General features: G+C 40.3%; 1 protein-coding gene across 4 annotated transcripts in view; it reads left to right on the top strand.

Annotated features, from left to right (window-relative positions):
* The first annotated feature begins 9,861 nt into the window (after positions 1-9,861).
* The window catches only part of rasgrf2a (Ras protein-specific guanine nucleotide-releasing factor 2a), a 30,941-nt gene continuing 25,181 nt past the window's right edge, over positions 9,862-15,621 (top strand). For 2 of the 4 annotated variants that reach the window (XM_047569234.1, XM_047569232.1), the window contains exon 1: positions 9,862-11,057. In XM_047569234.1, coding sequence (XP_047425190.1) covers positions 10,779-11,057 — 279 coding nt within the window. In that variant the 5' untranslated portion in view covers positions 9,862-10,778. The remainder of the gene's footprint in view (positions 11,058-15,621) is intronic. The other 2 variants (XM_047569235.1, XM_047569233.1) reach the window with 1 other exon arrangement.

Here is a 15,621-nt window from a genome sequence, read left to right as displayed (position 1 = left end):
GACTGGATGTTAACTGGTTTATAACCCAAAAGGCAAATCACAAAAACACTTAAAGGTCATGAAAATTCATTAAGATTCAGATTGATTCATTATGTCCTAGGTATCATTCAAGCTACTGGTATCAGATCAATACACTTCACTGGGCAGGATAGTATTACTAAATATTTGTGAAATAATATATAAAAATTAAATTTGCTCCACTTTATTAATAGATATGTTTTTCCCTCTGCGTGGGAATGGTGTACACGGAGATGTACCTGCATTTATCTGCATTGTTTTTTGACCCTTGTTATTATGGTTTATTTTTCTTTGTCTCCCCTTTCCCCTCCATTTAGACTAAATTACTCTCATGTGAACGTTCAAATTCACAAATATTTCCACAACAACATAATCTAGAATGAATAAACTGGTGACCAACTGATCAGTATGAGTCAGGAGAGGACAGTTCTGTATCCATGCTAATAGTAGCTCCTCACATCTTCCTAACTCAGACACATTATTTATCCCATGTATGGGAAATTTCCATATCATGATAGACAAGAATATATATACACACAAAAACTATAATAAACTTGAAAGAATACACAAAATACACAAAAAAAGTCAGCACTCTGAAAAATATACAGAGGGAAATAGAAATATGGACGCTTCTCCAAGGTATCTATGATCAGTAGGAAACTAAGATGTATAAATACTAAACATATTAATTTGAACATGAAATAGTAGTTTTTGAAAAAGAAACAATGTCCTCGTATGTGGACACTGGGATTATTTCATTATTTCTATTATAATTAAGTCACCAATATGTATATATACGCACAAAATATGAAACTGTTTATTTTAATACCTGAACACGCCGGAGCAAAGACAGAACAATGAAGTCCCAACGTCCTCAAACGAGTACTTGCTAATTAGCGATGTGGTAGCTTGTTGCTTTTGATAAAATTTGTTAGATTTGTGCATCATATCAAACTAGAACGATAATAAATAAATACATTTAGCCTTTCGTACCACTAGATGGCAGACCAATGGGTTTAAATGAAGCAGAATAAGCTGCAATAAAACCGTAAACTTAACGTCCCCGTTTGAGGACACAGGGTCTCAGGAGGTTAATGGTACTTGTCCAAGTTTCCTTAAAAGATTCCAGGGAGCCTTAAAGAGTGTATCTAATTTTCTCGACATTCAGAAAATGCATAATATCTCTAATCCATCTTAGAACGTTTAAGGCCTTTGTCTCTTCCAGGTGAGAAGAATGATGCATCTTCCAATCAGGGCAGTGAATGCTACGACTACATGAGCTTTGCATGAAGCCAAATAATGAACATATGTCATTGGGAGCGATATCTTTTTGAAACATTTTACTGGCCCCAAAAACTGCTAAGTTTAAGAATCTGTTGTTTGTCCATGTTTGCTGATGTTGGCTTCCAAACACAACACAACATGCATCATATTTTCTGAAAATGTGGATTAATACAAGATTAAAACTATTCAATCTTCCAGCACAGCTGCTGTGAAGTCATTACACTATGAAAATGCTAAAGCAAAACATTTGACTGCATTGTCCTTCTATCAGTATGTGAAACAAGGGGTTTTGGGTGTGGAAAGATTCTTATTTTCAGATCTGCAGGCAGAATCCATTCAACAGTTCCTTTACTGCAGCACCAGCAGAGGCAGCCACTTTCTATCAGCCTTTGTGCTGTTTGTCCTTGCTTCTCTCTATTAGGCCAGATAAGGTGGCAGTTACCAATGTCTCAGACAGTAACATAACATTTTCCTGCATGAGTCACACACACTGAAACACAGCAAGGATATAAAAAAAATGAATAAATAAAAAAAATCTGTAAAGGAAAGAATGTATTATTTATTTATTTGTGCGTCTGTTTGATAATCGAAGTAGCCAGAAGTGTTTGAGTGGCGCCTATAGACACCTGGAGATGACAATAACCAGACACACCCTAAAAACTATAGAATGTTATATATATATACTGAGGCTAAAATATGTTTTTGCTTTATTCTAGGAGCTGAGGTTTGCTGATCACTATCTATCTTGGTGATCCAGAGAAAAAAAAAAAAAAACCTGTACGATCAACGGGAGACATTTTGTTTTCAACAAATTCAACTGCATGGCGATCAGCTGTTACATAAAGCCCCGCCCCAATGATCTGATTGGCCCCTGGATCTTTACCGAAGCGTAATCAGCCCTAAACCACCGACTTAGAGCCGCATGAGATCTGTGGGCGGTGGGAAGTCGAGGAGCTGGTTTCCATGTTCACACCTTCGAATTTAGGCCAGTTGGTTTCAGTCTCATCACACAAATAAAACAATGAAGTAAATCTAATGAAATAAAAGCAGCTTAAAAGTGGATTAACATAAAACCAGCGTCGGGGTGGAAACAGGTGAGTCACACAGGTGATGTTCAGAAATGTAGAAAACCCCAAAAACCACGACAGCATCAGATGTTTGGATGTAACCAGACCACGTGTTTTCAGTAGGGCTGGGCGAAACTAGGGATGTTGGTTTCGATCCGATACCAAGTAAATGCAGGGCTAGTATCGCCGATCCTTGAAATGTCATCATAATCGAATAACTTCGTAATTTCCTTTGGTTAATTGATTATGATAAAATACAGGACAAAAACCACGACAGCATCAGATGTTTGGAAATAACCAGACCACGTGTTTTCAGTAGGGCTGTGCGATACTAGGAATGTTGGTTTCGATCCGATACCAAGTAAATGCGGGGCTAGTATCGCCGATCCTTGAAATTTCATCATCATTGAATAACTTCGTAATTTTCCTTTGGTTAATTGATCATGATAAAACACATATAAAACAAATATTTTAGGCTAATAAACCTGTTTCTGTTAACTAATAACAATATAAAACAATTTAACGGTATACAGATTAAATATTTCCCCTTTTACTACACAGTTGTTTTAGAAAAAAGTCATTAGTGCAAAATAAGAAAACGGAACAATGTAACAAAAATAGAACAATGTAAACAACACAACAGCGATAGAAAAAATAAAGTCCGTAAAAAAGTCAGTTGAGCAAATAAGTAAACAAAAGCAACAAAGTAATAATAATTATAAAATATAAAAATTGAGAACATTTTCCACCAAAGAACATTAACAGTCAACTCTGAGGAGTAATTTACTGGACGTAAAGAAGAGAAACCGCGACAAAGTAGCGATCCGATACCGATATTGTCCTTGGTATCGACACTATTGATATTTAGATCGATACGCCCAGCCCTAGTTTTCATCCTGCTGGCAGCGACATTCAGCCAGAGATGAAACGAAGCGTTGTGTTTGACAGATGAGGTGGAGGTGGTTTGTCTTCAGTCGTGCTTCTCTTTATCTGGTCAGATCTTTAATTATTTTCTGCTTTTCTCTAATTAAAGCACGTTGTTACAGAACCATGCATGTTCTTAATATCTCTGGTCTCTGAGAATTAACAGGTATTATATTTTAGGCTCGATAGGAGGCCATCAAATAGCAGCAGTAGCCGTTTTGTTTTTCATTCTGATTGAAGGTTTCAGGTCAGCTGTTTCCATGTGAGGTGACCTATTCTGATCTGATGTTTACATGAACCACTACTCTTAATCGGAAAGTTTGTGGGGTCATATCCACTTTTTCTGTTGTGTTGTTTAGCCTTATAGCAGTTCTGAATTAGTTCCACTCTCTGTTCCACCTTTTTAAACAGTTTGTTTTTTCTGTCGTCCGAGTGTGCGATGACGTCTTTCAGAGTTGTTGTTAAAAACAAACGTCACTGTGTCATTTACGTCAAGATGCTCAGACAGAACGGAGCCTGACTTCATTCAGATTCACCGTCTCCAAGACTTTTAAAAAAACTCAATGAGGTGTCTCTCAGTTAGGGCTCATTAATTCTGACTGAGGTGTTTATATGGATCATTTTAATTCGTTTTCGGCTTCTAAACCGATTGTAATTGGAATATTTAGCTCCATGTAAACCCAGCTCGTGTCTGGTGCTTTAAACTGAATAATAATCTCTAGAATTATTGCACACTCAATTATCACGACTGTGGAGCTCCACACATACGTTTACTGGAAGAGTTTTCACAATTAGTGATGGCAAATTGTCAAATACATGATTAAATATCTCACAGATTCATTCATGTGTTTGACTGCTGGTCCATTTGTTTAGTCTAGACTCAGATATGATGAGAGCAGCTGAGTGGTCATTGGGTCACGGCCCTCAGAAGATGGATCATGATGTTTGGGTTGGTGATATACGAGACCATCATTAGGTCATTTCCTTTTATTGTTGCATTAGCCTGAGCTTTGATTTGCTTTGTTGTAAATGTTAGCAGCTAACAAGGTAAACTAGGAAAGAAAACCATGAGGATGTTAGCGTAGCGTTTAGCTTTACTGTAGCAATGTACAGGCTTGTTTACACAGTTAAGATGAGGTAAAATATTAATTCCATGTTTTTTTGTGTTTGTTTTTTTAAATTATTTTTTGTCTGAGATTCTGTTTATTCTTGCAGTAGCTAACCGAGACGTTGGTTAACATTTAAGTTCACACAGTCATGGTTAGTAAGTTGACTAATGTACTGATTTGTAGCAAAATACCTGCAGTAGGAGCTGATTTTACCGAGTTTCACAAAGCTTTAGTACTTTGCTATGCTATGCTATGCTATGCTATGCTATGCTATGCTATACTAAGGTATGCTATGCTAACTGGTGTTTAGTAGCTAGCTTCAACAAGAGCTAGTTTTGTTCCTTTTAAAGTCAGTCAGAAACTTATGCTAACTATGCTAATTTAGACAAATTAGTTTTTCTCTTCAGTATTTGTACTATGTTCAATATTTTGCCCACGGATGAAACAAAGGAAGCTGAACAACATAAAACCTACAAGTATTGGCTTCTCTGCCAAGCTAAGCTAGGCTAGTTAGCATTTAGTAGGTTAGCTTTTAGAGGGACTGGTTTTGCTTCTTCACTTTTGTTCAATTCTCCTGAACATGTATGCTACGTTCAATAAAACAAAAGGAACTAAACATTTTTAACCAAACCCCATAGAAGTTAGCTGCTACACCACTTAGCTAAACAAATAAGCGTTTAGTAAGTTAGCTTTTAGAGGGATTAGCTTTCCTGCTTTACTTTTGTTCAGTTCTCCTGAACATGTATACCACATTCAGTAATCCAAAAGGAACTAAACATTTAATTTAACCCCATAGAATTGACTATAGTTAGCCGCTACGCTGCTTAGCTAAACAAATTAGCTTTTAGTGAGTTAGCTTTTAGAAGGACTTGCTGTTTTACTTCTCTGTCACTTAATTCTCTTGAAGGTTTGTAAGATCTGTGATTTAACCTCGATAAAATTAAATTAAAAACGTAAAGTAGAATTAAATAACTGTAATTTAACACATCCACTGTTTTTATTTTGGCTAATGATGGTTTTAACTCCACTGCTTATACAGAAACAACAAAAGCAAAAGCAATCGTCACACATAGAAACAGCTCTAGACTTTTAGCGCACATTGATGCAAAATTATGCAACTATGCCTGAGTTAGGAGAAAAAAGTGAGCTCTCTCTCCGAATAAAAATGGCCACCAACCTACATTAAAGCTTTATCTCGTCCTTGGTGCCTCTCACATATACACCAGTGAAGTGCAGCTCTTTTGTTTTCATGCCTTTTTTCTATTTTTTCTTTTTTTTCTTTTTGCAAATCGAGGATGGAGAACTCCACTTCACCTGAGCAGGATGAGCTCAACACTCCATCCATGCAGAAGAGCCCTGCACATGTTTCCAGCCGCTGTCAGATTTAACCATTTACAGCACGGTCCTCGCCGCCTCACAGCTTAAAAAATTATCATAAGATCCAGAATGATTCACCGGATCCTCTAAAAAAAAAAAAAGGAAGTTGCAAACTTTACGAGGGATTTCTGCATCTGAGCCACTCACCAGCCTTCAGTCAGGTCGGGATCAGTCCTCTCCTGCAGACATGGACTCTCCTGTTGCTGCGACTGATGATGTAGTCGATGTGAGTCTCAGCAAGTGAGAGGAGACGGGAGCTGCAGCAGTCAAGGTTGTCCGGTTTGATTCTCAGAACAAAGTGTGTGATGAGACAGAGAGAGAAGGACGGAGGGTGGTGGGGGGGCTTGTTGTCAGGCAGGTCTAAGAAATGGTTAATCCATCACCACAGCATCAGCAGCTCAGGAGAGTTAGCGAGGGAGAGCAGGAAAGGTTGACAAGAGATGAATGCACAAGGTGAAGCACTATAGCAACCCAGCGCCGCAGCGTGTCTGATTTGTCTTTTCATTAAAGGACGTCTGATTCAGCACCAAAGGCTGATTAACTGTGGAACTGGCTGCGCAGGACTTTCTTTTAGTTGCGTGCAGGAGAAAAAAAAAAAAAAAAGAAGGGAAAAATTACTTTGTCCACCTTATCAATGACATCTCCATGACAACCATCAAGGAGGCCGAATGACGGCACATGTTGTAATTGTGCTGGAGGAACTGTGTTCTTTGTGTGTGTGTGTGTGTGTGTGTGTGTGGGAGTGGGAGTGTGTACACACCTGTGCGAGCATCAGATCCTGAGCTTGATTTTACTTTAATTATTGCGAGATCAGAAATTTTCCAGAATGTGTGAATGTTACGGAGACACAGCGTGGCGACGGGAAAAGAGGAGGGCTGGTTTCAGTGTGTATTTAACATGGATTCAGACTTTCACACAGAGGATGCTTGTGGTTTAATTCAGGTTGTTGTGTCTCCATTTAATTTATATTATGTTTTATGTTATATTTATGTTCCGTGATGTCGACATGTTCCTTGTCCAGTTTGCAAAATGGTCGCTCCAGATGGTTAGTTTGTGTTTCTACTTTTAATCTGACTAAAACACACAAAGGAGATTCTTTAAAATCTTTTTGAGCCATTAAGTCAAAAAGAGTAAGAGCTACTATCACCTGGGAAGATGGGAAGATGGGAAGATGTACTATTAGCTGGGAGGCTAGGAAGAGCTATCATTAGCTGGGAGGCTAGGAAGAGCTATTATTAGCTGGGAGGCTAGGGTGAGCTACTCTTAGCTAGAATGCTAGGAATATAGGAATATTTTATTATTAGCTAGGAGGCTAGGAAGAGCTATAAATAGCTGGGAGGCTAGGATGGGCTACTATTAGCTAGAATGCTAGGAATATAGGAATATTTTATTATTAGCTAGGAGGCTAGGAAGAGCTATTACTAGCTGGGGGGCTAGGAAAAGCTACTATTACCTAGGAAGATAGGAAAGGGTACTATTTGCTGAGAGGCTAGGGAGAGCTACTATTAGCTGGAAGGCTAGGAAGATTTAGAATTAGATTAGATTTAGGAAGAGCTATTTGCTGAGAGGCTAGGATAGCTACTATTAGCTGGGAGGCTAGGAGGAGCTACTATTAGCTGGGAGGCTAGGAGGAGCTACTATTAGCTGGGAGGCTAGGAAGAGCTATAAGCCTCTCCTGAATCAGCTGATCAGTTCTTCAGTTTATTCGTGGTAGATGATTATGTTCTCATGCAACTATTTGAATGTTCAGATGAAGATGAAAAACAAGAGGATCACAGCCGACTCCTCTCAATCCCCTGAATCTCTACAACAGAGCCACAGAGTGAACAGCTGACTTTAGAGAAGCACTGGTCTAAAAAAAACTAGAATTATCCTTTAAACCATTTACACACAGAGTCGAGCTGCATGATTTTTCTCTTTGACAACATTCTCCTTTGTGTCCTCTGCACAGTCTATTACTAACTCAACTGTTACAGTAATTGTCCACACCGTGCTGCAGGGTTTCATCACTTTGCTGTAGCCATAGAAACACTGTGGAATTCACGGTGCAATGCATGAAACCACCACTAGATGTCAGCATCTGACAGTCTGGCTCCTGCTGTGTGATTATACTGACACGTTGTTTTATTGAATGTATTCCAGGATGAGTTGGATATCTATCTATCTATCTATCTATCTATCTATCTATCTATCTATCTATCTATCTATCTATCTATCTATCTATCTGTCTGTCTGTCTGTCTGTCTATCTATCTATCTATCTATCTCATTTGTTCTTTCCCCTCCTTCATTTTCATCTCCTCCATCATGTCCTTCATCTTCTTCTCTTCCTTACTTTTTCTCCTCTGTTGCCTTATTCTTCCCACGTTTCTCCTCCTCCTCCTTATTCTTCTATACATCCTTCTTCTCCTCCTTCTGTCCTCATTTCCAGTCCTTCTCCTTATATTTCTAGTCAGTAGTAAGTATCTACACTTCCGTGTCTTGAATGTCCAGAGTCTTAGTCGATGACCAAGATGTCTCCATGTCTCCAGCGTCGCTCTCCACATGGATTTCACCTCGGTTCATCGTCTCAAACACTTATTTCAACAACTGTTTTTTAGCGGTGAAGCTATGGAGAGCTTCTCTTAGCTGGGAGGCTAGGAAGCTATGAAGAGCTACTACTACCTGGAAGGCTAGGAAGATAGGAAGAGCTTCTATTAGATGGATGGCTAGGAATCTAGGAAGAGTTACTGTTAAGTGGAAGGCTAGGAAGCTAAGAAGAGCTACCATTAATTGGGATGCTAGGAAGCTAGGATGAACTGTTAGCTGGGAGAGTAGGAAGAGCTACTATTAGCTGGAAGGCTAGCAATTACTATTGTGAGCTGGAAGGCTAAGAAGCTAACAAAGGCTACTATTAGCTGGAAGGTTAGGAAACTAGGAAGAGCTACTGTTAGGTGGAAAGCTAAGAAGAGCTACTGTTAGCGGTGAGGCTAGGGAGAGCTACTCTTAGCTGGGAGGCTAGGAAGCTAGGAAGAGCTACTATTAGCTGGGAGGCTAGGAAGTACTACTCTTAGCTGGAAGACTAGGAAGTTATGAAGGGCTGGTATTAGCTGGAAGGCTAGGAAGCTTGGTAGAACTACTGTTTGGTGGAAGGCTAAGAAGAGCTACTTTTAGCTGGGAGGCTAGACAGCGCAGAAGAGCTACTATAAACCTGAGAGGCTAGGAAGTACTACTGTTAGCTGGAAGACTAGGAAGTTTTGAAGGGCTGGTATTAGCTGGAAGGCTAGGAAGCTTGGTAGTTCTACTGTTTGGTGGAAGGCTAAGAAGGGCTGCTATTAGCTGGGAGGCTAGGTAGATAGGAAGAGCTACTATTAGCTGGGAGGCTAGGAGGTTACTCTTGTTAACTTGCTGTTAACCTCATGGCTCCTAGTTGCAGTTGCTTTGTGATGCTATCACCTGAAGGCCAAACAAGTTTTTATTTGACCTTTTGATGTCGTAACCATGAGAGTCTGGAGTTCAAGTGGAATCATTTGAATTGTGTTCAGTAAATTATCTGGACACGAGTGGAAGGCAAAGTCGGTGGCAGCTTAGCTCAAAAACACACACACACACGTAACATCTGCCTCTACACACACACACACACACACACACACACACACACACAGACACACAGACACACACAGACACACACGGCCTAGTAAAGCGGTTCAACATCTGTTTGTGCTTTCGGGCTGGATGACAGTTTCAAAACAAACATCTTCTGATGCATAACACCACCTCACAAAAATAGAAACTTCTGCTTTTGTCTTTCTCGCTAATGTGTTCAGAGACTCAGACTCACAGCAGCTTCGTAAACATCCTCAACCTTTATTTCATATATATATATAGTCAAATAAATTTAAACTACAGCAGTGATAATGTGCTATTTTATTTGTCACTCTTTTATTTTTGAAGTTGTGTTTTCTGTGTTTTCTGTGTAAGTGACTCAAAGTCCTTGTATGTGCACGTACTAATAAAGCTGATTGTGATGTTTTGATGCACAGTAGCTGATAAGTGGATGGAAGCCATTAATAAAACACCATCACTTTTCATTATAATTTATTTGTTTGTTTATTTTAAAGGCCGCCCTTCTCTTTGTGAACTTCCGTTCACGCGCCCCTGTGCACTTGCGCTCTCGGGGCGTACCTGGGCTCGTGGCAGCCGCGCGCTGAGGGTCTGTCTCTTTAAGTCGGTGTCAAAGCCGATTACCGCTGATCTGCGCCGTGATTCCGTTTGCACCGTCTGTTCCCTGCGTCTACTTCTGTTTCTGCGCCGCTGACGGCTCCACTTATGTTTTTAAATTTTATTATTATTTTTTTATTTTATTTTTTGAACCGAAAAACGCGCGGCAGGTGACCGGGTCTCGCTGAAGTTTGACATGGACACATGGCGGCAGGGCTGCTGAGTGATGTGCGGACGCTCCAACTTTTCCTGCCGTGCTAAGCCTGGATTACCTCCCCCTGCAGACGGAGGCATCAGCCGCTCTCTCCTCGGTATCCATCCGCTAAAAATAACCAGTGCTCGTCGGGTCGGGGGATGCGAGGTGATGTGATGCCTCGGGTTTGAAGTTGGCACCCGAGAGAAAAAAAAAATAAGCTGATCCAGACTGAAAGTAACAAGATTCACGACACGAGTCTGATGAAGATCCCTCTGCTTTTTCTTTTTTTATTTTTCATGGAGCAATATTAAAGTCTGATAAAGCGTCCGAGAAGATCAAAGCTCTCTGCTACAACTGAAACCCCGTCTCCTTTCGCGTCCACTGTCCTCACAGAGACTCTGGTGGAGTCATCACTTCTTCAGTCCCTCCAACTTTTCGTACCATGCTAAGCCTGGATTACCTCCCCCTGCACACGGAGACATCAGCCGCTTTCTCCTCGGTATCCATCCGCTAAAAATAACCAGTGCGCGTCGGGTCGGGGGACGCGGGGTGATGTGATGCCTCGGGTTTGAAGTTGGCACCTGAGACACATAAAGAGCGGAAAATGCAGAAGAGCGTGCGGTACAACGAGGGCCACGCGCTGTATCTGTCGGTGGTCGCGCGCAAAGAGGGCACCAAGCGCGGCTTCCTGAGCAAGAAGAGCCCGGAGAACAGCCGCTGGACCGAGAAGTACTTCGCGCTCTACCAGAACGTGCTCTTCTACTTTGAGAACGAGCAGAGCGCGAGGCCCTCGGGGATATACCTGCTGGAGGGGTGCACGTGCGAGCGCGCGCCGGCGCCCAAAGTGTCCGCGATCAGCAAAGATCCCCCGGAGAAACAACAGGTGAGCATCACTCCCTCTAAAGCCTGGTTCCTTCTTTAAGGACTCGTGTGTGTTCATACTAGTTAATGGGGTCACATGTGTCCAGATGTGTCCACTGCACGTGTGGACTGAGATCAGATCAGTGTTCACCTGGACTCTAGAGACCAGATCTCTCAGGTGTTAATGGGGAGGTCTGGCTCTAGTTCTAGTGGAGGAGCTGAACTCCCTGCAGTGTGTCAGTCTGGCATTAGAGCCACGGGAGGCTGCAGCTCCTGTTTACTCCTCATCCAGTGCGTTTACATGCAGGTTCATCGAGTTATGCTCATGATTTTACTTTGTGAATGTGGTCCTTGTCCCAGTTTACATGCAGCGGAGAAAATCTAATAACTGATGGGAACATGTCCTCCTCCTCCACACTAGGGGGCGATATGTGTCTTTTCAGTGGGTTATTACGGCCTCCTTTACTGTTGACATCATATAATAAACAACTGGTGTTTAAACAACAACCAGATGGATAAAAGTTCAGCTTTGTAATCTCGTACGTAAAGTGCGCTCTAGTTATGGTGCAGATAAGACGGCGCTAGCTTCTTCTTCGTCTGTTTATCTTCTTCTTCTGCAACCGACTTTCTTGGATGTTTTTGTTCTGGGGTAACAACATGTTTGGAAGAGATAGCGCGACAAAGTTTTTTTTTTATTTGTAATTGTAAATTTCCCATAAAATACACAAATATGATGACAGCATATTATTCATAAAAATAAAGTAATACAATTTCAAAATAATTCAATTTCATATTTAAGAAGTTTTATCCCGAAAATGGTTAAATAATAAAAATACAGCTTTTTATCAATTTATCCAAAGAATAAAATGAGAGGCGCTAACCACTGAAACCGTACGGCTAAAACAGCCAGTAACATGTTTACAGCCTGGAACAAAAAAATGGTCTTGTCTCAGTTGTTTATTTCACTATTCATGACAACGTATTTGGAGTAAAGCTCATCCAACATGAATCCAGTGTGTGACGTCACAGTAGGTTTGTCCATAGTATAAACAGTCAGTGGTGAAGGTGTATACATGCCGGTAAAAATGGATGTCCTGGTCGTCTTGATCGGATGAGGAGAAGTCTGGTACTAGTCGTAGTAACGTGTTTACACTTAAATTGTCCAGTTAGAGTCAGATTGAGGCAATAATTATATTTTGGACTGAACAGCTTCACTCCCCCACCTCATAAGCAGCAGATTAATAACACGACTCTATTAATTAATGACGCTGGAGGATACTGTCAAACTCATTTTACTTCAGCCCAGTTTAGTCTTTAGGGGGCCTCACCAGTAGCACAGTAGCACAATGACCTATAAATCACCACAACTCGACAAGTTTCCCTTTGTTTTAGTGTAAAGAAGAACATTATAGAAGTGTTTATTATAGTCAATGACCTGCACTGTTACAAACCATGTCATGAATAACAGGACATTTCTTAAGAAAAGGACTTGTGTTTAGTTCTAGGTCTCAGTGTTGTGTTATGTCCAAAACTTGTACTAAAATTGTGTGAACCAGAGGAAGAAACAACACTTTTCTTCAATGTAATCTTTGCACTTAGCAAGTTCATCCTGTGTTTGACGCCCGTGGTTTAGACTTTCCAGGCTGGAACTTAAAACAGGAACTCACATTTACGCAGTTTGTGTTCAGATCGTTTGTCCTTCGTCTCCTCAACACAATGAGTGTCCAGTCCTGACGTCAAGTGGTTGTAAATGTTTGATTTTAGGTTTGGGAAAGTTGACTAATTGTGACCTAAAACTTTTGTTTTTTTCTTAACGTAACTTATCAGGAACTCAAAGAATGGAAAACAAAATAAACCGTATGTTCTGTCTCTGTGTGGATGTCCAAGCCGCTGGAAATAAGTAGAAGATAAAAACATAACTTATAAAATAGCGCCTCTGTTGCTCCATGCTGCTATGATCACAGTGGATGTGGTGGTAGGAACCAAAGCTGTGGCCGTTGTTTCCTTCAGGTAAACATTTGTGGTCGCCCACTTCTCATTTCTAACCCTCCATCTCTACAACCTCTACATCTCTTTGTGTCTACGCTCATTTAGATTCAGTTTGTGCCACTTTTTAATGTTTTTCTGTGCTCTAAACTATTTCTCGAAGCATGTTTTATGCATTAAAATGACTATTTTAGACGTAAATACCACAAATAACATTGCAGCTCCTCCTGTTTTTCACCCGACGCTCCAAACCCGCTATCGTCACAGTGGAGTTAGAGGTAGGAACCATAGCGGTGGACGGCGTTTCCTTCACATTCCCAAAGGTTTTTACCAACTTTAAATCACTACAGCGCTCTGAGTTGGTTTGTTGTTGCTCTTCTTGTGTCTACACTTGACCTTTAGACTCTAGTTGCCAGTATTTTGTGGTTTATGGAGTGATGAAAAGATATTTCCTCTGTAAATACCTGGAAATCTAATACGTTAACAAAAGGAAACAAGAATTTTGAACATCGCTTGAGCCATTATTCAGATTTCTGTTCTGGAAATTTGTGCAAATTAGAGAATATTTAAGTAGATAACTCCTCATTTGCATATTTAAATCTAAATTGTGGTGAGATATTTGTATCAGCTGTATCAGCTGTATCACTTGGTCCCATTGGTTGTTCCCTCAGAGTTGAGATTAGATCAACTTCACCCACTTCACGTCCCCGAAGGTTTTAAATCATTACAACTCTGTGATTTGGTTTGTTGTTGCTTTTCTTGAGTCTCATTTAGACTCGAAACCTGAAACATGTTCTTGAATCATGTCTTAAAAATGACTTAAATAGTCTCTATTTAAAAAGAAACTGCTGTCGACGCTCCAAACTATCCAGTAATTTGTTGTGGACGTAAACATTTGTTGAACTCATTGTTTGCTCTCGTTGGTCGTCAGGTCAAAGCTGAGATAAATTCAACTTTTAGCTTCTTTTTCAAGTGTTTTCAGTGCCTGAAACCATCTCTTAAACCACGTTTTATACTTAAAAATGTCTAAAATGACACTTTTTACTCACCTGACGACCAGAATATTTTCTAGACTACTTTTTCTTTGTGTCTGGAGGTGAAGCCGTCGATCCAGACTGAAAGTGGCAAGATTCGTGACACAAGCGCTCATTGTTTGATCAGCGTCTGCTCTTTTTCACAGAGCAACATTAAAGTCAGACAAAGCATCTGAGAAGATCAAAGCTCTCGGCTACAATAGAAACCCCGTCTCTTTTCATGTCCACTCTCTTCACAGAGACTCTGATAATGTCATTATTTATACAGTCTGCTCGTATTCATCAGCGTGACTGATGTTCGTCGGGGGCAGTTTATTTCCTTAAATGAAAAACTAATTTGCACAGAAGTCAGCTGTAAACCAACAAAGCGAGTCTGTGTCACGGCAAAGTATGTACACACTATATATATATATATATATATATATATATATATATATATATATTAAGGGGTGTGGCCTGTTTGAGTGACAGGTGCTCAGGTGTCGCTAGCAGTTTTTAACCTCAGCTTCACTGAAACTCCACCTCTTTGAGCATTTAATTAAATTTAGCTAGTTGGAGTCGGGCAAAGATGGCGACGGTCGGAGACGCCACACTGAGCTTCAGAACGTCTTTCTGATAAAACCTGCAGTTCCTCTAACGGCCACTAGATGCTGGCTCCACAAGTAAGTCAATCCCAAACAAAACCTCCGCAGGGAGATGTTTGTCCATCTCCGCCAAGACATCAGCAGCATGATTGTAACCTGAGAGACAACAACCAGAGTAAATCAAAGTCTCGATCAAACTTTTCTGAGATGTCACTGGGTTGTTTTCAGTAATTGAGGGTTGATCTTAAAACACAGACTAAATCCTTTGAGTCTTTGTTTGGTTGATTAGTGGAAACTCTACTTCTGTTTATGTGTTGGTTTGTTTGGATCTTGTTTGACTATAGCTGCTGTGTTTTTTGTGAACACCTTTGTTTGTGACATCCCCCTTTAATTGGATTAGAGTCAGAATAAAACCTGCTGCTGCTCTGATTACAGCCCGGTGAACTGGAAACGTTTAAGCCAGGCTAAAAGCTAAGCTAACTAATTGCAGGATTGTGGTGTCATTGTTTTTAAAAGAGCGACAGATCTGGATTTTGTAGCTCACATGACGATAAATAACTGTAAGTGAATCTAGGCGTGTGATCTGTTAAATGATTGGTTTCAAAGTTTAAAGTTAGTGAAAGTTAAGACATTTATGGTGAATGATATGTACCACAAATAAATGTTCCCTGTATAACTTTTAAATTTGTTAAATGTTAGCCCATAGCCCGTCCACATATAAAGTGAGTGTTGGTCTGTGGAAACAAGCTAAACGTAAAAATATTCGTCGGTATGCTCCAAGCTGCTGTCATCATGCTGGACGTGGTGGTAGGAGGCAGAAAGTTTTGGACTCTGTTTCTTTCGGGTAAACGTTTGTGGTTGTGACGTATGTTCGTCAACATCCTCAAAGTTGAGATTATTTCACGTCTCCAAACTTTTTGATTTCTTACTCTCCATCACATTTACGATATAAACATAGAGTGGACCAGCTCCTCTAAAGTGA

The sequence above is a fragment of the Mugil cephalus genome, chromosome 19, assembly GCF_022458985.1.
Source record: "Mugil cephalus isolate CIBA_MC_2020 chromosome 19, CIBA_Mcephalus_1.1, whole genome shotgun sequence".
In the NCBI taxonomy this organism is placed as follows: Eukaryota; Metazoa; Chordata; class Actinopteri; order Mugiliformes; family Mugilidae; genus Mugil; species Mugil cephalus.
Note: the sequence above shows the minus strand (reverse complement) of the source record. Positions and strands in the feature narration are given on the sequence as shown.